Source organism: Manis pentadactyla, chromosome 13, assembly GCF_030020395.1.
Source record: "Manis pentadactyla isolate mManPen7 chromosome 13, mManPen7.hap1, whole genome shotgun sequence".
In the NCBI taxonomy this organism is placed as follows: domain Eukaryota; kingdom Metazoa; phylum Chordata; class Mammalia; order Pholidota; family Manidae; genus Manis; species Manis pentadactyla.
In genome coordinates this window covers 64,569,375-64,592,227 of record NC_080031.1, presented here as the reverse complement: position 1 = coordinate 64,592,227, position 22,853 = coordinate 64,569,375, and the positions used below count along the sequence as shown (strand labels likewise).

Below are 22,853 nucleotides of genomic sequence, written 5' to 3'. Positions count from 1 at the left end.
CAGGAAGACGTGATCCAACTTCAAGGGAAAAGGCAGTCAGTCGATGCCCAATCTGGGATGACCCAGAATTACCAGATAAAGGTGGTAAGGTGGCTACTGGAACTATGCTCACTGGGGTAAAGGAAAATACAGCTGTGGTGAATATACTCATCAACAGAACATCAGAACAACATAAATAAAAGCTGAAACATTGTCAAAGAAACCCCTCCTCCATCAAGGAGAAATAATGCCCAAGAAAGGTATCACTTGCCTTCACAAGTCATCATGGGCCCTGGCTCAAAGCCGTCATTGCAATGGCATTCAAAACTCCCAATGACATTGGTGCAGGTACCATTTCCACATGGATTGCCGATTGAACATTCATCAGTATCTGAAAAAGAAGAATAAGAAAGTGCACAAAATCTGGATAAGTTTGAGTTTAATAGCAGCATGCTCGTGAATATCCAGCTGGCCCACACACACTTCCAGGATCTGCGCAGGGCACACATGACTCTTGCATCCACCTTGGGCTTGGCTGATGCTGTGCAGTGCAAAGGACCCTGAAGGATCAAGAGTGCAATGTTCCGAGCCCCCACATAGCCGCGCTTGCCTGAAAAATTACAAGCCCAGCGAGGGATGTGGTCTTCTGCTACAAGAGCAGGTGTGGGAAGCCATAAAGTAAAACGGATCTCTTTCCCTGGTGAGTGGTTTTGGCAACTGTGAATCTCCAGACACATCAGTTTGTATAACTGGTTGAAGGCAGAGTTTGGACAGCTCTTCCCATGTTCACATAAACCAGGTCTAACGGAAAATGGATGATGAGAGAAGGGAAGAGTGGTTACTAGCTCCTTCTCCTGGCTTTGTAAATCCTACCACCACCCAGGATGCCTGAGAGGCCTTCTGCTGAATAGAAGAGGAATAGCACTTTAAAAGCGTGTCATGCGGAGTCCATACTCACCCACGCAGCGTACTCCAGTGTAATCCAGGTTGTAGCCCATGGGACACTCACAGCGAAAAGACCCGTCTGTGTTGATGCACTGACCATCGGCACAAATGCCCGGACTCTCTAGACACTCATTGACGTCTAAAGTACAGAATTGCCTGTAAATTGCCTTATATAAAAAGGTATGCCGAAACCATCTGTATCTATGCAACAGAGACTTAAAATTTCTTAGACATGTAAATGTTTCTTTTACCAGAGAAATAATGTATTTCACATACCACAACAGTCTTATGATAAATATAATGCATATTATATACAATAAATGTATATGTACATTAACTACAATACACTGTTATATAATAAAATTAGCATGATTTACAAAATAAATGGACAATAATATATATTAGAAGAAGACTATAGAAATAAAATACATCAAACCACACCTTCACGGGTATCATGAAGACTAGGAACAGTTCCATGGCCGTAAGGACACAAATCCTGGAATGCAACTACAGAGAAAAATACAGATTTCCCATTATTGAAGAGGTTTAATGATCAGAGAACTTAAGAACTCATTAACAACATACAGGAAATTAGACTAATTATCCTCTGCAAAGGTGTTTTTTACTAAGAATCATTTATTTTCCTTTTATGATTTGTTTCAAAAGCAACACAGTATATTTAGAGAAGGCCGCCTGAGCTTGCCCAGCTCCTTCCAGGATGTCACCTGCTGAGGGCTTCTGACTGTTTTCTCATTCAATGCCAAGGAGCCAGAGCCCCCCCACCCCAGACGGGACACCAAGCCAGTTCAGAGCATGCTGGGAGCCGCCCAACATTTCAGCCACACTAACAAGACCCGTGAGGCTCTTGGTATGTCCCTGCAAATGGCCACTGTGCTGACTCGGCTTCTCAGAACATCGCAGGATCCTGAGAGGCACAGCTGTGATGCAGCACCCACATGGGGCTCCTGCAGTGACGTGCAATGTAATTTTCATCCTGCCTAGCACCCCCTGCCCTGCACCTCTCCAATTCATTCCTCTGAAAGCAAGTAATTCCAACTTTGGGGGACAAAAGAAATAAGGGTGCACCTCTACCTGCACTTACACATGACGAATACAGAAGTCAAGGATGTGCCTCAGATTAGGTTGCTCACTGAACCATCACAGTGTATATGTGAGGGGTTAACTTCACCCTCAAAATAGTCGTCCATTATGCAAACCGAATTCTGACAAACATTTCAACATTAGCACAAAACAGTGTTTTATATGTCTGCTCTTACCTTCATCGTCTTTGGGGCACAGCTCACAGGGGTCCCCCCAGCCCTCTCCTGGCATTTTACTGCAACAGCATTTTGCCTTTGTGGTGTTGAAAGCTTTGGGTACAGAACACTTTCCATTCTCAAAGTTTGTGAAGCAGAAGCTCTGGCGAGTGTCTAAATCAAGAAAGCACACACCACAGACCCCCTCACCGGTCATTTGCAAAGAAGGAGTAATTTGCATATGACCCTCTTTGACAGCGTTTCTGATGGGCCGCACATATGATGCAGATTATGATCAGCAGTTAAGGCAGGTCTGGAAGTCCTCCGCTGCTGACTTACTTGACTTGCCATTTTAAATTGTCCTGTCTATGAAATTTTAATCATTTAAAACGTTTAAAATATTTTTATAATGTACTTAGGAAATGTAAACATCATTAAAATGATTTCCACATCCCTCTTCCCATTATTACATTATTGCCTAACAAAAATAATCTAGGTCACTTTCTGTAAATTAAATCCCATGAAAAGCAACTCACAATCCCAATGTATAAAAAAAACAAAAATCTATGCCAACAATACAATGAAACTGGTGAAACAAGTTTTTCTAGTATGAAATTAAAAACATGTAGAAACAAAGCCAATAACTCAAAATACCTTAAAAGTTGTCTAGCACATACACTTTTGAGACCTGTATTTTTAACCTACAAAGATACAGATGCCATGGATGCATATTTTGGAGTAACAAACACTAACAATGGTGTACTGTTCTAGCTCTGAAGTTTCCAAAGGCAAATCACCACACGGGAGTCCTCGCAAAGCTTACCAAAGCATCTCCGGCCATTGTCAGACAACACAAAGCCCGGGGGGCAGATGCACTGGAAGCCCCCAGGAGTATTGGTGCAGGAACCAAAAAGACAGATGTTGGGGTCTTCGTCACATTCATTGATATCTGCAGAACAGCAGGAGAAGGTATTAATTTAGTAAAATCAATACACTGTTCAGTATCTGACGCTAACTAATTTGTCCACACTATAACATGCCACTAGCCCTTGGCTGTTTAATACAAAATGAGATTATACTATGTGCACAGTTCATTCGTTCTTTAAAAATAAACTGCTATTGCTTCACAAGTCAGTGACTGTATCCGGACTCAAGCAGCCATATGCCTCAGATGCCCAAGCTGATCGCCAGCTCCTTGTACTTGATCTTGCAGGGGTATGAATGATGCCTACCTGACATGACCGGTTCAGTGTCTTACAGGCTTCACAGCCACAGCTGGCCCATTCTCGGATGCCCCTCTCAGCAATTCAAGTTGGGATCCTGGGGTCACCTTTGCTCTACTCCCTGACCTTTCACACTCCATATGCAAGAAGCCTGTGGCCCATTCACTTCTACCTCCTCTGTACATTCAAACTCAATGTCATTTGCTGCAGGGATTACGGTAGACCTCCTGATTGGTGCACTGCCATCTCTTCCCTTCACACTGCCACCAAGCTCTTTCTAAAACATGCATCCATTTGAAAATATGTGCCCATGGAACCAGGAGGACTCACATGTTCTGAGAATTTTATCATTCCCACTTTGCCCCAGAATGGTTCCTGAGAATGAGTAAGGATTCCTTACCAGTGGTGTTTGGCCTATTTTCATGGGAAAGCGCTTATTTAAGTGGGTTACTGTAACTAACTGAATAAACAGCACACAGTTCTAGACACATTGGAATGTAAGCTTCATGAGGACATGACGTGTCTGTCTGTCTGGGTCACTGACACACCGTCAACTTACTCTAGCATAGTGTCTGGCATGTGCTACATTCTCAGTTTGTATTTGCAGTGTTTCAGTGAGTCATGTCACACCCTTTCTAAGAACCTGCAGTGCCCCACGCCGCCTGCAGGACTATGCCTGAGCTCCTCTGTTCCCTTCTCTCCTCTGATTAGAAAATTCCTATCCAACATCTAGAAGCCACCTCGAATGTCACCAGTCTTTTGTGACAGGCTCCTCCTATTGTGTTCCCACATCCTGAACACGCCTCTGGCACAGTGTCTGTCTCACCGGATTGTAAAGATATCGTTACCAAACAGGTTTACTTACAAAACATGCCTTCTCTTTTGGGCACTAAGTTGCCTGGAGGCAAGGTCTGTATTTTTGTATTCCTGGCACCTAAAAGCTACCAAGCATTTATTATAATGTTCACTGAATGCTGGAGTGGATTTGTGTGCCTCTTGTATGTGTGCATGTGTATACACATGTATATAGCATGTATTTGTGTGAATGTGTGATCAATTAGTTAGCAAGCGTCTCGTTTGGGAAAAATTGGTAGAAAAGATTATATAGGCTGAAGCAAATATTCATAAAATGAAGGAAATTAATTAAAAACTTTTTTTTTCAGAGACGCAAAATAGTATTGATAACATTGGATAAGGGAACCAAAGTGTAAGTGAATCACAGATTTTTTTTTTTTCAATAAGAGAAAAGAGTCTTTATGATACAGGGAAGCATATATTGCCACTTCCCTCCTAATGGCTGACATGCTGCTACACTTCATTGTTCTATAAAGGGATGGATCACAGGGATAATGAAGTACTGAGATGAAATATGGATAAAGAAAACAGAAGAAAGTATCTTAAACTTTTAGAGAAACTTCTTACTAAAATGCTTCTAGTATTATTATTTAACTATTAAACACACTAGACAATCTTACAACAAACTATACAGATCAGACAAAAAAGGGAAAAGATAGACCAAATTGGAATGACTAGACAGATCCATTATATGTAATTATATGGTCTTCAAAATAATAAATTTGGTGAAGTAAACTCTTTCCTTCAGTTCTGTCTATATAAGTCCCTTGCATGTGAAGAGTAGAGCTACAGTATTTTTTTTAAGAGATTGGGTACCCCAAAAGCAAAAAATCCATTAGCAATCATTTCACGTTAGAGGATCCCCACTAAGATGCTGGTGCTTCTGAATTTCAACAAGACGGTAAAAAATAATTTATATAAAAGTGAAATAAAGTAACTGTAAAAAGGTCAGCCTCCATCATGTTTACCAGGCATTTCTGGGACCCACTTTTGATGTGGTTACAGTATTCTTGTGCGCTGGAAGAATTTCAACAGGAAAACATCTGTTACAACAGATGGATTCATATTTTCTGTTTTGACATGAGGCCTTCCCGATGAAAAAAGTCTTAACAAACAGCATTGTCAGGATTTTGTGCTTCACATTTCTAGGACTCTAGACACCTTTAATAGTGTTTTAAAATTGGTTGCCAAAGATTACAATTTCTGTAGACACTCTTTAAATTCAGTAGAAAGTCTCCATTGACATTTGGAAAAAAGATTAGCATGCGCTGAAAATTCTTTGTCTAGTATAAGATTTCTGTTAATGAAAAATCCCACATCCCTGAGTTCTTTATTCCCACCACTCCACCTTCAAATCATTTCTGATTGTTCAATAAAACAGATGTAGGCAGCTTTATGTTTAATTCCTTGAGTCAGCATGCTTGCAGTGGTTTGGATTTGGTATTATTTCCACAGAGTCTATTCCAAGTCTTATTAGACTGAACAGCTCGTGGACCTCAGGAGTAAATGTGAGCCTTACCAATGCAGTTCTCGCTTTTTACTTCATACCCTGGGGGACAGATGCATCTGAAGGATCCCTCTAAATTCTGACAGGTACCAGGAGAACAGGAGCCAGGAAGGGCAACACACTCATTAGTATCTTGAGAGAGAAACAAGACAAGGAATGATTTAAATATGACATACTTTTTGCCAAATGATGTTAACATGAATTCAGCATGGGTGTGCCAAGTTGAATCTGATCTGCCAGGTCACTATGGACAAATATGCCCTGAGATACTCTTTGACATCTCAGTTATTACTCATCTGGCAAGAGGCTAATTGTCTAGATTTGCTTCCTTTGTCTATTATTTTTGAGACTTGGTTGGCCTCAAGCTTTGTGCCAATAAAAACACTGCATACAAGTCATTCCCAGTTGCTGACTTATTCCTTATACCAAAATTTCCCATGATTGCTTATCTTGGTCATGTGGTCGAGAGGATCTAATGAAAGGTGAATGAGTTCCCAGATTGGAGGCGGAGGGGCACACCATTATTTCAAAAAAACAAAACAAAACATGAAGACCGTTTATTGTTTGGATACTTACCTATACAGTTCTTGCCATCTGGAGTAAGTTCATAACCTTCATTACATAAACACTTGAAGGAGCCGATTTCATTAAAACACCGTCCATTTCTGCATACCTGGCCGAAAAAGGAACTGCACTCATCTATGTCTGTAAACAAACAGGAGTCAGCTTTTCAGAGGAAGCACTTGTACGTATATTATGCCACGAGCTGCAACTTAAAAATATAGTTACTGGCATACATTTACAGGAGCCCTACAGTTCCTCATTAACATGCAGAAGAATGACTCATGCTATCGGAATCAGGTGACGAATGAGGTTATATTTGCAGCCAAAGGGGACATTTTTGATATTCATATAACTCAAAAATTTATAACCAGACAAATGTTGAAGGTTTAAGGTGAAGCTTTCCATCTTTTCCAATTGAGAAATACTTGTTTTGCCAGTGGCAAGAGAATATATAGGTTTGACTTGACTGCCTAGTTTGTAGATGACTTTATCTGGAGATAAGCTAACTGTATTCAAAGGACAAATAAATACAGAAAAATTAGTGATATTAAAAACACTCTAGAATTGATGACAAGTTTTGCTGACAGAACACAGAACTTGAAAAAAAATCCTTAAAGCATTAGGTTTTCAGTTGAGCTTCAGGTTGATGGCAATGGGGAATTTTCTGGGTTGTTTGAATATTCTACTTTGATCAGAGCCATGTCTGTATCTTCAGATCTCCCTGGCTGTACAAAGAGTCTGAGAAACTATGAACAAGAAGGTGAAAGCTGAATAAAATGTCCAATTAGCTCTAATATTTTCATAGTTGCACAAAATCTTCACAGAATTTTGAAAAATAAAGGAAACTTAGAAGAACATATATTGGGTTCACTTAGGAGGTAGGTTTGGGCCGTGATGGTCCTGTAATGGTAGGAAGCCTAAGCTACCTTCACAGACCTTATGGGATCACGTGAACTAAGAAATGTTATTTTGTAAGGCCTGGTACTGGTAAGCAAGAAACATTTGTCGTCATCTCTCTTATTATCTCTGCCACCAACAATAGGGTCCCCCTCCACTCACAATCAATTCTTATTTCAGCCACTGTCTGTTATGCGCAAAGGCTAAAATCCTATACCATCCATAGGGCATGGTTTCATTTTCCACTGAAAATCTAGAGTGGTTCATAGAGATCAAATAGGTTTCTGAGGCCTGACTTAGTCACCATACACTGTTTCTGTGGGAAAAAGCATCCCTGGCTTGAAAAGCTTACAGAAAATGAAGTTTCAAGACACAACATGTTCTTAAGCTGGAGGCTGTTAGTATTTGAATATAAATCAAGAATGAATTATGTGAAATACTAGTACTAATGCTGCAACAATGACAGGCCTATCTTCGATCCCAACACTGATAAAAATAGCCCAAAGCCCTAAAGCGGTCCCAATACACTTACTACCATCTGCCTGGCTTTCTTCCAGAATCAGCTGCATACTCTATGTAGCAGATTGCCTTCTGATTATTTAAGCCAATATTATGTCTTTAGTTAACTAGAAATTAGTCAAAATTACATATCTTTGGCCATATTTGCAATTTTAATACTAAAAATACTTATTCTTTGGTTTTATACTTTATGTCAGTACATTGTGAGGAAATGAAATAGCAATAGAGGAATGACTGAGTACTTGGGACCTACCCAGGCAGTCATTATTGTGAGTGAGCTCAAACCCGGGGTAGCAGAGACAGTTGTAGGATCCAACGGTGTTTTTACAGGTCCCATTTCCACACGGATGCCGCTCACACTCATCAACATCTGTAAAAAGACAATGGTTCAAGGGAATTGAATTTTCTAGTTTTTAACTAGAAAAACATAGCCTAGTAAACACATTTTTTTAGACACTATTTACTTCCTTAGATTTTCCTCATTCAATGCTGGGAACCCATATTTATTTTAAGGAAAATAAGTATGAGGTAGAGAACATTCTAAATTATAAAATTATAAGTTACTGTTTAATGAGCTACAGGCAAATACGGTACTCAGGACTAGCCTGGGAAGGCATCCTCTTATTGGAGGTGTTTCAGTGAATAGGTTTGCTTAAAAGGAAACCCATCTTTTGACACACTAAAACAATTTGTTCCCTTAAACATGATAAACACTACCCCAGAAATTTACATATGTTAATGTGATTGGCACAATAAAGATAAACTTTAGTTTCCTAAATTTTAGGAATGGAATTCAAACCGAAGAAGTCTATTAGAACTCAGTATTATTGGCTTTCAAAAAAAAAAAAAGATTTAAGAAACTATTTAGAAGGGTCATCCTCAAATGAGAGCGTCTGCTAGACTGGAACTTCCAGGCTGCCAAAACCCCTCACCCATGCACCAAAAGGTATTGCTCCTTAGGGAGGAAGCTTCTCTTACGGGGGGCACACCAAGGAGTCTGGCTCACTTTTATCATGGACTCATTGTTGGCCTGAGGGTGGATTTTCTTCATGTGAACTTCTGAATCATAAATCTCACATTTGTTTTTAGCATATCATATTCTCTCTCAGTACAGCCTGTTGCAGCACGTGTACGCAAGCACGCATGGAAAATTCACGCAGACAGGGACAGACCCTCTATGTGTCCTTTGCACAAGCATGCCCTAGGGAATTCTTCCCACCACGAGGGGAGAATCCAGAGAGGAGCTCTTAGGAGGTGAAGCAGGAAGCCAGCCATCTGCAGGCGGTCCTCCTGGTGGGGGTGCTCTATAAAGGAAATGTTCTACTGTGCTGAAATCTGGCTTTATTACTCTTACAGATAGTATCTTGAGTACCAAAAGAGTAGATGCATAATTCTAGCTTTTTCTAAACAGAGAACATGCTAATTATGAACAGCCAAGTTTTAAATTTAATTTTCCTTCTTCAAGTGCAAAGCATGGAGAACTCTTTCAGTAGAGATACAACCAGGAGCTGACAGCAGATTTAAGGAGCTACGCAGAGTTCCAAGGCATCCAGCCCATCTGCCTTTGAAATCGTATTAATTTCCACTGTGAGCAAGTACTTCCTGAGCACGATTATTCTGTAACTAACAAGTACATTAGCTACTGGGACTTTGAGTTTTGCTACATTTGCTTCCAAAAATTTTTAAGAGTTAAAACACATGAAGAAGCTGTTGGTGTTTATATTCAAGAGAGTTTTGCCTATGTTTTTTTCTAAGAGTTTTATGGTTTCATGACAGCAGCAGACTCACAGAACCCAAGAATGGACTAACAGTTACCAAAGGGAAAGGGACTGGGGAGGACGGGTGGGAAAAAAAGGAGCATTATGAATAGCACACATAATGTAGGGGGGGCATGGGGAAGGCAGTCTAGCACAGAGAAGACAAGTAGTGACTCTATAGCATTACTATGCTGATGCACTGTGACTGTAATGGGGTATGTGGTGGGGACTTGATAATGGGGGGAATGTAGTAACAATGTTGCTCATGTAATTGTATATTAACGATACTAAAATAGAAAAAAGAGTTAAAACACAGAAGCAGCAGCTAAGTCCCAAGTATTCATGGGAAAAATGTATTTTTATATATGTAGGTGTATATCTACATTTGCGGCCTCTCTTACTACGCCTTTGTATTGTGGCACTCAGAAAGGGTTTCTTGAGTGGGAACAGAGAAGGGCAAAGGGCAGCTTGTACTGTGGTGACTTCCATAGAACCGTGAGTGTCCCAGAGCGCAGGCTGAGCAAGACAAAGTCATCTGGGGAAAAAGATTGTGAACACTGAACCAATGAACATACGTGGTGTGTGTTCCTGCTTGCAAATTTCACACAATAAAACCGTAAGCAATTTAACAGAGCTAACTTTTTGTAAGACTGTTTGTGACAGAGACAAGGCAGTTACTCGTGCCAAGTGGCTGAACTTAATCTCTTCTGGAGACTCAGTGCTGCCTGGCCCCCTGGGTGTCAGCCCCCTCCTCACCCATGCACATGGTCTGGTCCTGAGAAGCCTTAAAGCCATTGTGGCAGATGCACTGGTAACTTCCTTGCAAATCAACACACAGGCCGTGACTGCAAACATTAGGAATTTCTAAACATTCATTGCGATCTAAAACAAAAAATAGAACACATGTTAGACATATCTGATTTTTATTAAGATTCCTCCATTTTTTTCAGAGGCGTTTTTCCATAACCTGCTATTAATTATTGCAGGCAGGCTGAAAATGAACCATAACTACAGCTGAATCAAAATAAGCAAGGCTTTAAAGCATCCAAGCCTCTTTTCTTAGAAAAATTATGCAATTTGGTAAAGTTGATCGATCTCTCGAGGCTACTATTTTATTTTGTGGTCCAGTTCGAGGAAAATCCATTGAAGACGCTTCTTTCCCTAACAAAATAATCTATACTACATGGTGATATAGGCACAATGTGAATGAATAGACTTAGAAAATCTTTTCCAAACTATCTTTGAAAAATTTTTTTGACAGTCAAGCATACACAATGTTTTCATGGAGGAAATCTAAAGGACATTTTGCTCAATGCCGAAGAATGGGTCAGTCTCTTTCTTACCGACACAGGCTCCGTTGGGTGAAAGCTTGAAGCCCGCAGCACACTCACAGCGGTAACTGCCAGGGCTGTTGATGCAGTCCGCGTTCCGCTGGCAGAGATTATCGCCATTGCTGCACTCATCAATATCTGAAAGGACAACAGTTCCATTCAGAAAAATTTCATCAGTGCATTTAGTATTACATGCACCTAACCGACCGGGTGATCAATTCCCCAATGCTCAGCAGAAAGAATAAAAATCACAACAGTGTCTAAAACCATTTGTGGCTTACCAAACTTTTTTTTGGATAAAGTTCATACATCATGCAGATTACCTTCACAGACCAGGAGCAGGTCATTGTAACTGAATCCTGTAGGGCACTCACAGCGGAAACTGCCAATCTGGTTAATGCACACACCATTTGCACAAATGCCTGGAATCTCTTTACATTCATCAATGTCTGAAATTGAAGAGATATGGTCAAATATATGTGGTTCCGCTTAATGGATTTACTATAAAACCTTGAATAATGCTATGTGTACACTGGCATGAGAACACATACTCAGCATCACAAAAATCAATTCTATGCTGGTATGAATGATTTTTGTGGTTTATGAAAGCACAGAGGCCATAAAATGGATTGTTTCCTTTAAACAGTGAAGGAAAAATTTTAGTAGCTGATCAAATATGCCAAGTGATTTTAGTGTCAGTATACCAAATGAACTCCCTATGGAATTAAGCTGCTTCTTCAAGTTATGTATTAGTTTCCACTATCTGCTGGTATTTACGTGATTTAAAAAAAGCTAGGTTTTCTTAATTTTATGTACTTTGTTATATATAGATTGATAATGTAGACTTAAAGTTATATTGCTTATTTAATCTTTGAGGAAGAAAAGTAGAATGAGCAATAGAAAGTATATTCAGAAGGAAATAACTTGTATAATTAATAATTCTGCAAATACCTAAGTAGATTAGCAGAAAGGGACACTGCAGAAATACACCAAAAACATAAACGTGTACTTATGAAAGTAACAACTAAATGTTAAAATAAGATAGATTGTTTAAAGTCATATAATATAATATTCATGACAGGAAAACTACAGATTTAGCTTGGTATGTATAAAATCTTGAGATAATCACATAACTCTCCTGACTTAATCACCAGACCATGCTGATGGATTAATACCATTATTAACACTTGGTTAGAGTCTGTAAACATGTTACGTCTTTCTTGTCTAACTATATTATATTAGATCAGAATCTTGATTATGTATTTTACGGTAGTTTAAACTTTAAAAACAGTGAACAGATTTTACAAAAAGGTACATACATGTATTTAAATCAACAACCTGGAAAAACTTACCAACAGCTTTTCCTGTGTGAATGTCAAAGGTGAATCCGGGAATATTTCCACATATGGTTTTAAAGTCAGCTTTAAGAGACAAACAATGCAAATGTATCTTAAAATTCTCAAACTCCTTCAAAATAACATTTTACATAGTATCACTGACAAATATATTTTATATTATTCACAACCAGACGTTTTCATTCCAATTATATTTATTTGATAACAGTGTCAGCTTCTGTAAGGAACAGACGTAGGTCTTCTTTACCATTGCTATTATTATTATTATCAACTTTTGATTGCTGATATTAGAAAAGTTAAATCATTGCAAAATTAAAAATATATACGTTAGGCATTTAAATTCTTTTTTACTTTTGACATGCAGACCTTTAAAAATGTTCCAATTTAGGCAGATTGAAAAACCAAATTAGAGTACCAACTTAAAAAGGGATTGTGAATCGTACAAGGGCATAGATGTGCAAAACGAATTCATGGTGGTGAAACAGGTTAACAATGAATAATGAAGGAGACACTAACGTCTCAGTTTTTAAACATAAAGGTCTCTTTGTTGGAATGTGAAATTTGAGGCATCAAAAACAATGCATCATGGAATAATGCATGGAGACTGTAAGAATTACTCCCACACATAATTCTTCAAACTAACAGAAATTTCAAAGAATCCTAATTTTTGAGAGGTGGATCATTTCTGATACCCACTGCTATACAAGTAAGTAAAACTCTGGGAAATAGTGTTAAGTTAAAACAGATACTGCATACTACACTCCATATACTGTCAGGGGAGGTACACTGTCAGTGAATCCACCAAAATTCACCCGGTATCCAGAGCATGTAATTGCTTGGCAAGGTGCGAATTGTAACATATATAGTTGCTCCTTGAACAACATGAGTTGAAACTGTGTGAGTCCACTTATGTCTGGATTTTTTTCAATAAATTTAATGGAATATTTTTGGAGATTTGCAGTAATCTGAAAGATCATTTTCCCTAGCTTACTTTATTATAAGAATACAGTATGTGATCCCTATAACATACAAAATATGCATTCATTGACTGTGTATGTTATCAGCAGGGCTTCCAGTCAACAGTAAGCTATCAGGTGAGTTTTGGGGAAGTTAAAGGTTATACATAGATTTTCAACTGTGTGTGGGGATGGGCAACCACCCTATCCCCCATGTCGTTCAAGAGTCAACTGTCTATCATCTCATTTGTCAGTATCACTGTATGAATTAGTCACTGTCATTATTTATTTATTACCCCTATTTTATATATGAGGAATCAGTTTCAAAAAGGATAAACTTTTTAGCCTAAGGTTAGACAATAGGCGGCAGAGCTTCAATTTATTTATTATTAAGGTATCATTGACATACAATCTTATGAAGGTTTCACATGAGCAACATTGTGGTTACTACACTCACCCATGTTATCAAGTCCCCTCCAACCCCATTGCAGTCACTGTCCATCAGCATAGTAAGATACTATAGAGTCACTACTTATCTTCAGCAGAGCTTCAATTTAAACACACACCTGTCTCTCAAAACTAAGTCCTTTACTTCCTCTCACACAGAAAAGTGATGTTTAAATTCCCAAGTCAATGAGGTTCAATTTCTAACTAATGGAATATTTAAATTAGAAACTGTGAAAATGTTTTTACTTGTTTTTTCTGAACAAAACTATGGCAAGTTAGGGCAAAGAAATCCACTTGCCCGCTGAATTTGAGTCACTGAGAAATGGCCCACATGTCACTTTTCATCACCTCTCCATTTTATTTCATCATCACATTAAATGAAGCATTTTAATACATACATTCTAAGTAATATTTGATAACAAAATCCACAACTGTTCTTTCCCATTTGTCCTAGTGGTTCAACAGTTAGTATCTACAACTATTAAAGGGATCAGTTTCTAGCTCATAAAAGAACCTTGGTGGGCAACAATTTTAAGACGATTTTTTTCTTTTTTGTTCTTGTTTCTTTTATCTTTCAGTGCTTCTTTTAAAAGAGTCTGTGCTTGTGAGAAAAAATTTGCCTTGTAAAGACCAGCTCTGCTTCTGCCTAAAAAATGCAGATATATTTGAGGGAAAGGATATATAAGGACCACTTTGACAATAAGTTGCTTTTATGTAATGTTTGCTCATCAAATCCATTTTTTGCATACTCTGCAAGATTGAACTGAAAAGAGATACTGCACTTGGACTGAAAGTACAAGTTTTTAAATCAGAATATTATACCTTCTGAGTCTAGCACAATGACACGCAGTTGCTCAATAAGTATTTGCTCTATGAATAAATGAACAATTAACCAGCATGATTTAAGACAATGGGTTTACCTGGACTGGTGCTATACACTTTATCAGTTTAGCAATGGGGCTTCTTTTCAGAATGCACACTCCTACTCCACAGCTATCACAGAGACTGGTGTTCCTATCCCAAGGAGGCCCACTGGGGAAACAGCCATATGATGCTCTTGGACATTTCCAGACCTGAGCATGTTTGGTTTAGTACGTGTTTGCTTTCATTACAGTCACACGTGTGCATGCACTGCTGCTCAGCCTGCAGCAGGAGCAGGAGCTGTGTGCTTACCTGTTCCTGGAGTCGGGCATGGTTCACATGGTTTGTTCCAGGCTTTGCCCACGTTATACGTGCAGCAGCACATCCTCTTGGTCACGTTAAAAGGCAGCTCATTCTCACAGGTGGTTCCATTATAGCTTCGGTAGCAAAAGCTTTTTCTCATGTCTACATACAGAAAAACAAGTCCACTGACCAGTCAGCAAGCAGCTAATAATGAAGCCCACACACCCGGAGACACCAGAGTTTCTCCATCAACACAACTCTGAAAAATCTCTTGATAATTGGGAGGTATCTTAAAATAATTCTTTAAGTTGAACTGAAATCATTTTTAGATTAATGAGTCTCCTGTTTTTAAATAAGGGATTTCATTTATAATTTTCTTGGGCAACACAGTTAATAGACATTCGTTTCTCTACTCAAAAGCATTTCTTCAATCTAAAAAGTATTACATGTTAGATTTTAAATTTTCTTTTATTTGTCAAATAATGTTCATTTTATATGAATAGAAAATAAACATTATTTAGGAATGTATCATTTAAAATGTGATGGAATTTCCTATCCCAGACTGATACTTTTTAAAATACTTATATGGCCAAAGTTTAAAATATGACACAGAGCCATAAGTATATAAGACTTGGAAATATGTCATCATTCACAAAGATTTAATTTCAAGTTTTCTGAACAAAATTCTGAGACATTGGTGCCTGAGACCTAAGTGTTAGCTGGGAAGCCAGCAACCGGGACCTTATTAGTTAGAGACCTTTACCTACCCATGCAGTTGTGGCCTCCGTTGACCTGCATGTATTCAGGTGGGCAAATGCAGGTGTAATTTCCCAGGGTGTTGTAGCAGGTCCCAGGTCCACAGACGCCAGGATGTGCGAAACACTCATCAATATCTAGAGTAGGCAAGAATAGCCATTAATTAATTGAGGTATTTTTCCATGCATTTTTGATATTTACATTACCGAACAAGCCTACAGCTGATTCCCTAAATCCCTATATTTTACAAAAATGTAGAATTTAAGGCAGTTATATAGGAAATACCCTCAAATGTGCATTTACATGATGTAAAGTATGTCTTTCTTTGAAAGAAAAAATTCTAATATTCAAATATATAAATGATCAAAAGAAATTATTCCAAAGTGGCAAAAGATAAAACTTTCATATTCTTAATTGGAACTGCTTTAAAGTCTCCTTTCCTCTTAGGTCATTTTAACTAAATTTCGGTGCCACCTTAAACTGAATGCAGTTAGGAAAGACTTCATCTTTATGGCCCCTTTCGAACTGGTGCCCATTTAGAGATTCTAGACACAGTGTGGCTGTTTGCTATTCTCTTTATTGAATAAATCATATTTCTTTCAGACATGTTCCATGAGAGGTTATAATGGAGTTGATTATGTTACCTGTTTGATGTTTGCTTTCAGAAGCAGTCATTCATTTATTCCATAATTAAATACTGAGATTCTATTGTAAGCTAGAACTTGTAGCTATGAAGATGAGTAAGATGTGGACTTTGCCTCAAGAAGGTCCCTCTCTAGTGGGGAGACAGGCCCCAAAAAGGCTTACTATAGTGCCATGTGAGGAGCAGGGGGATGGAAGCCAAGGAGGTGTCTGTATGACCTTTGAACTTCTTCACCCTGTGCCATTTAACATTTGAAAAGTACTGAAAAATATTAACTTAATAGTTGCATTCAAGCTTACCTATTTTCCCTATGTAAAATATAACTTCTCAATATGTGAATTAATAACTTAATTGATATTGAACATTTTCTCACTACTTCAGCTTTCCCCATATCCAAACCACCCATTTACTCGGGGGAAAATAATAATAAATTAAAGCAAATAAGTTGGACATTAATTTCTCTATCATCGTACAAGTTAGTGGCATTGATATGAAAAGAAAAAAAGCTATGAACCGGTCCCAAGAGATCCTCTGACAGGATTTGAGGATGGACTCTTTTCTCCAGACCTGACCACTAATTTTGTTTTAAACAGCACTGGTCATTTTTAGGTGTAAATTCACCTCACCTTCACAGATGCGGGTCTCCTCGCTGAGGTAGTAGCCTTGCGGGCACTCACACTGGAAGCTCCCGAAGGTGTTGATGCAGTTTCCACCCTGGCAGAGACCTGGTAACTCCTGGCATTCATCAATATCTGCAAAAGGGGAGACAGCTCGCTTACAGCAAACACTTTCAGACGTGGGATCCTGTAAGACCTGCAGTCTTCCACACACTGTGGATGCACACTTAGATGGATTTTCTGGGCTTTGTCCAGGAACCTTTGCTAAAATTTGAGAGGAGTGATTAAAGCAATTTAGGGATGATTATAAAGTTGAGAAACAGCGGTAAAGAGTTTGTCTGTAGAGCAATCAGGCATCAGATCACTGCAAAGAATCATCTTTCTGATTTCCAAGTGGTCATTCAGCATCCTGGTAATCGACTGTCCATCTGTAGTTTTGCAAAATAATGTAGTTGGGGTTGTTCCACACTAACTTTCCTACCAGCTTTTCTCTAAAGTAAACTCTTTATCTTGTTTAAATCTGGGTGACAATTAGAGGTGTGCTTACCTTCTAAGATGATTGTGATGGGGTTAGGTCTGAAGCCCTCACCCCCGGGACACAGGGTGTAATATTCAGCTACAAAACAATGGAAAAGAAGAGATTTCATATCTTGTCCAAGGGGCTGAGACTTAACAAGCATTTAGCAACTGCCAGGTTCAAAACACATATCCTAAGGGGTATATTATCTGCTTTTTCCTTAGTACCCTTTCAAATACACTTAAAATGATACTTCAACTTGAAGTAATATCATGATTTCGTAAATTATATACACGGTAGAATAACAAAAAAACTCTGTGTTTGGTTAAAGAAAAAACTTTGTAGATAATTTTTATCACAACTCTTCTGGCTAGTAAATAAAACCTCAAAGACTCAACAATTCGACAGTTTCATCCATGTCCCTATCAGAGCATACATTTCAACTTAAGGCATCATATGATTGATTTGAGGAGTGTAACACATCTATGAACCTGAACTACCACAACCTCTGAGAAGAATGGCCTTTATCTGTGGTACCACGGAAAATTGATGTTATCACCATTCATACTGGATTTTGGTTTAACAAATGCTTTTTCTTTTAATCCTATTGTGAAAAACAACAAGAAGAGAGGAATTCAAATTCCTTTTACATAACACACCCTCGGCTGGTTTCAGCATAGTCCCTGAAAGTCATCCAAATGCAGACTTTGGGCTCTATTTCCCTGTCCCCAGCACAAGATTAAAATGGCAACTGGTCTTCAGCTACCACTTCATTCCCTTGTTCTGCATCAGCTCCATACTCACTGCTATTGACAGGGGGGCACGTCTCACAGGGGTTTCCCCAGGCTTTCCCCAGGGAGCAGCAACAGGAGGACCGGCTGACGCCCACCCCAATCTCGGTGTTGCAGGACAGACTCCCGTCTCCTCGCGGACCGAACTTCAGGTAGCAGTTGCCCACACGGTTGTCTGCAGAGCAACAACACAGGTGCTTAAAACGGCCCTTGCCAGATAAGAATCCCTTTTTAGAGAAAGGTCGCGCAAATGATGAAATTCACAATCTGTAGGTTCATTTACATCCTCAGCCCAAAACAGTCTCTTGCTTTAAACCTTTTCAAGATTGAGTTGTAGGAATTAAATCTATTACGACAGTCACCTAAGTTGAGAAATCCATATAGACCATGGACTAAACAAGGTAGTAAGAAATGACTCGTTTGGGACATTCCAGACTTTCTGAGTGCAAGAAATTTTTCCTGTCATTAATCTATATGATGAGTTTATCTATAATGGAAATAAGATCTAGGATAAGCTAATTTAAAGCTATGTATCATATCAAAAAATTATTGGTAACCCCATTTTCTTCCTCTTCTGCCCATTATCTCCATTCTCCCATGGTTTAGTTTGAATTCGCATAGCCATCCTTGTGGATTTGGGGAAAGACAGTCTGCAACAATTTTAGAGGCTCTTTCAGAGATCGATGAATCTCAGACTTTTTCTTGTTTATATGCAATCACCATTTAGACCACCTCATTAGTTCCATGACTTAAAGTACTACCTTTCAGCTGAGGTCTCTCAAATTTATGGTTCCATCTTCCTCTCTCCCCTAATGAAGGGGAGACCTGTCTGCCAACTGCCTGATTTCTCCCTGCAGATACTTAAACTTCAAGTTAATACATCCCATCCAGACTCTACTCTTCCCTCTACATACAAAACTTGCTTACTCCTCTCCTAGCCTTCTGCGTCTTCAATGCAGACAAACTCCATTTTTTCAGTTGTGCAGGCCCTAAACCTTGCAGGCAGTCATCATCCCTGATCCAGTCTAGTAATAAAGTCTGTTAATTGTACCTTCAGAACATATCTGGAATCTGATTACTTACCACTGCTTCCATCACCACAACCTGAATTCAAGCCCCTCTCTTCCCTCACCTGGGCTGCTGCAATGCTTGCCTGACTCATCTCTTGGTCTCAGTCCCGGACCCAGTTAGACTCTGTTTTCCCCACCATACCCAGAACAATCCTTTGGAAGCATTGCCTCTCATCAGGCTTTCCATCTCAGTCAGAGTAAAATCTAAAGTCCATACCACAGTCTACAAAGTAGTTTCAATCCCTTGGATAGCTTTTTATTATTTTACTTGTCTTTTCTCATTTTTTCCCTCCAGTTTTTCTTGGTTGCTGAATCTCAGGTGCAGAGACACGGGTTAGCTCATGGTTCTCTCCTTACGAGGTTTGTGTTCATATCATCCCTCCTTCTTCTCTCCTTCCCTCTCATTCTCTTTTACCCCTGTTCTCCATTCCCATTTCTTGTTCCCTACCCAACAATTTGAATGTATTTAATGTAATGTTGTCTGTGTTCGTAAAATTAGTATTTTTATGTGCACATTTTAAATTTGCATAAATGACATTCTGTCATATATCTCATTCTCTTTTTTTTGTAACATCCAATCTGTTAACTCCATGGTGTCCAAATGCCATTCTTTTTTCACCAATCCACCCTCTAAGTATGGTTTCTGAATCCCTGCCACCACAAGTACTGTGGCAGTGAATGTCTGTACCCACATCTCTGTGTGGGCCTGTGAGTTATTTTCTTCGACAGCTAGAGCCAGGAGAGGAACTGTTGGTTCACAGAGTTTACATATTCTAGGATTCGGCCTCAGGAATAACAGTCACCATCATCCACCACGTGCATCTGATGGACCTTTTAAATTTTTTGTATTTGTTAAGTGACTTAGAAGATAATTTGCAGAAGAAAGAAGATACAGTGAAAAAACTGTACTAGAAATTTTAATAAAAATGTAATTGCACTTCTAGGAATTTACCCTAAGAATACAGCAGCCCAGTTTGAAAAAGACAGATGCACCCCTATGTTTATTGCAACACTATTTACAATAGCCAAGAAATGGAAGCAACCTAAGTGTCCATCAGTAGATGAATGGATAAAGAAGATGTGGTACATATACATAATGGAGTATCATTCAGCCATAAGAAGAAAATAAATCCTACCATTTGCAACAACATGGATGGACCTAGAGGGTATTATGCTCAGTGAAATAAGCCAAGTGGAGAAAGACAAGTATCAAATGATTTCACTCATATGTGGAGTATAAGAACAAAGAAAAACTGAAGGAACAAAACAGCAGCAGAAGCACAGAACCCAAGAATGGACTAACAGTTACCAAAGGGAAAGGGACTGGGGATGATGTGGGGGAAGGGAGGGATAAGGGTGGGGAAAAAGAAAGGGGGCATTACGATTAGCATGTATAATATGGGGTGGGGCATGGGGAGGGCTGTGCAACACAGTGAAGACAAGTAGTGACTCTACAGCATCTTACTACGCTGAGGGACAGTGACTGTAATGGGGTGTGTGTAGGGCACTTGATGAAGGGGGGAGCCTAGTAAACATAATGTTCTTCATGTAATTGTAGATTAATGATAACAAAGCAACAAAATAAAATAAAATAAAAAAGGTAATCATAGACAATTTAAGTTTTTATTTCATATTTTCTTTGTTATGAAGACCTATATGTATATACACATATATACCCAAAATGGTCCTATGAGTGAAATTAACTGCTTGTCAGCTGTCATGCATCAACATGAAACATAGCTATTTTGTATAAACTGATTGCACAGTCCAAATACATTTCTAAGAGGTCCTAGCTTATTATTACTAACTGGTCTTGCATCATTACAACACACTATCTGAAGAAATTATTGAAAACCTGGACAGCTCATAATTTTGTTGATGAGAAGACAGGTTCTTGCTCCACAAACTACAAAACATTTTCATTTTTAGATTTATCAACACCAATTAGAATCATCAGTCCAATGATTTTCTTTCATTTCTATGCCATGCATTTCCTTCCAAAAACCTCTGTCTAAACATGTGCCTTTATCATTTGTCCACTTAAGAACATTATCAATTAAAGTTTGGTTATGAAAGAATATAAGAACCTGGGATGATTTGGGTAGTCAAATACTACACGCTAAAGTTCTTCCTATTGACTAAGACATAAGGATACCATATGCCCTTTGTCTAGAGAAATATTCTTCACTCACTCTTTGATTCTTGAATCTGAAAAATTTCATCTAGGAGATTGACCTCTGAAGACTCAGAGCTTTACCCTGTGCCTGCGTGATCAGTTTCACCATCACCACCTTTAGAATGGGGACTATGGACTGCTGCTCTATGTTGCATTCAGCTGCTGAGCCACCTAACAACTGTCAAATATTTTCCATGGTCAATTTTCTTCTCTTTGCCATTATGGCCAGGGTGTGAAAAGTTCTGCTGAATTCTCAACTGTGTTCAATAAATGAAGATTCCAAAAAGAGTCTCTTGGTTTACTTTTATACCTTCTTGAAAGATTATGTAATCCCTCGGGCAACACGATACAAAAACTGAGGGATTAAGCAATGGTGACATTTTATTGCACCACTGTGTTGCCCTTCTAGGCGACATCCTAAGGTTCCCCTTTCTTGTCACATTCATCTTTGTCTTTAGGATCATTGAGCATAACTGATGAATAATGATGAAATAAAACCTGGGATAATAACATGCCACAGTGTTTTAAGACAAAGGAAAAATAAGATCACTAACATCTCATAATGTAATGGTCCAGTGGACCCTTACAGTATTTGTGTGATAGAATGAGTCTTTATACTTTGGAAGTTTTCTAAGAAAGAATAAAGCCACAAGGTATCAATCCATATGAACAGTTATAATTGCTCTAAAAAGAAACTCAAAAGCTAAATTGATTATCTGTTGACAATTAATTGAGTATTGTGCAAGAATATTCTCTGCAGGGCTGAGAGGGCTCCTTGAGGCCAGTGTCCCTATCAAGACTTCATATTATCCAAGTTTCCTAATTCTTGCCAGTCTATTAAGTATAAAGTGATATTTATATAGCTGTTTTTACTTTTTTTCTTTTTCTTATTACTAATGGTTTTGGGCATCTATCTATGTTTGGTTACTTTCGGAATACTCCCTTTCATGAGTTGCCTTTGATTCAAGGAAGCTTTTAAGAACTACTAAGGCCCCAGTGACTCCATTTCTGAGGATGAGGCAGGTATCAGGAACTTTTAAGGTTCCAAGTGGGATTTTTCAGTGTACCTAGGGTTGAGAACCACTTAGTGATCTGGGTTGTTTGCCCCTTCTCAGATTGCTCATAATCTGCCCTCCACTTCTCTTCTCCCACTACAGTCTCATTGCTGTGGCTCCACATTCTCTACCACAGGCCCTTAGCACAGACTGTTCCTTTTTGTAGGAGGCTTCTCCTCTCAGAGGTCCAGTTGGCTTGCTCTTTCCTTTGTGGGGCTAACTCCCCATCTCAACACAAGACTTCTCCAACCACCTCTAGTGTCAGAAAATATTCTTGATTTTATTTGTCTCTCTGCTACCAGAATGTAAACAAAAACAGAAAGTTGCTTACTCTGTTCACTATTGAAGTGCCAGCCCCTAGAATAGAAGGTACTCAATATTTACTGAATAGACAATTTTGAAAGACAAAGTCAGAACTCAGTAGTAGCCATAAATCATAACTAAATATATTGTCTGAAATTTGGCAATAGCCT

At 38.8% G+C, this 22,853-nt stretch overlaps 1 protein-coding gene across 1 annotated transcript in view; it reads right to left on the bottom strand.

Moving 5' to 3' along the window:
- FBN2 (fibrillin 2) overlaps positions 1-22,853 on the bottom strand; it is a 237,357-nt gene that overhangs the window by 36,564 nt on the left and 177,940 nt on the right. Inside the window, exons 37-53 of the mRNA XM_036903223.2 lie at positions 18,093-18,254; positions 17,319-17,387; positions 16,781-16,906; positions 15,523-15,648; positions 14,765-14,917; positions 12,186-12,254; positions 11,157-11,282; positions 10,846-10,971; positions 10,259-10,384; positions 7,999-8,115; positions 6,342-6,470; positions 5,778-5,897; positions 3,004-3,129; positions 2,202-2,354; positions 1,366-1,431; positions 938-1,063; positions 251-370 (exon numbers count right to left, since the gene is read on the bottom strand). Coding sequence (XP_036759118.2) covers positions 251-370; positions 938-1,063; positions 1,366-1,431; positions 2,202-2,354; positions 3,004-3,129; positions 5,778-5,897; positions 6,342-6,470; positions 7,999-8,115; positions 10,259-10,384; positions 10,846-10,971; positions 11,157-11,282; positions 12,186-12,254; positions 14,765-14,917; positions 15,523-15,648; positions 16,781-16,906; positions 17,319-17,387; positions 18,093-18,254 — 2,040 coding nt within the window. The remainder of the gene's footprint in view (positions 1-250; positions 371-937; positions 1,064-1,365; positions 1,432-2,201; positions 2,355-3,003; positions 3,130-5,777; positions 5,898-6,341; positions 6,471-7,998; positions 8,116-10,258; positions 10,385-10,845; positions 10,972-11,156; positions 11,283-12,185; positions 12,255-14,764; positions 14,918-15,522; positions 15,649-16,780; positions 16,907-17,318; positions 17,388-18,092; positions 18,255-22,853) is intronic.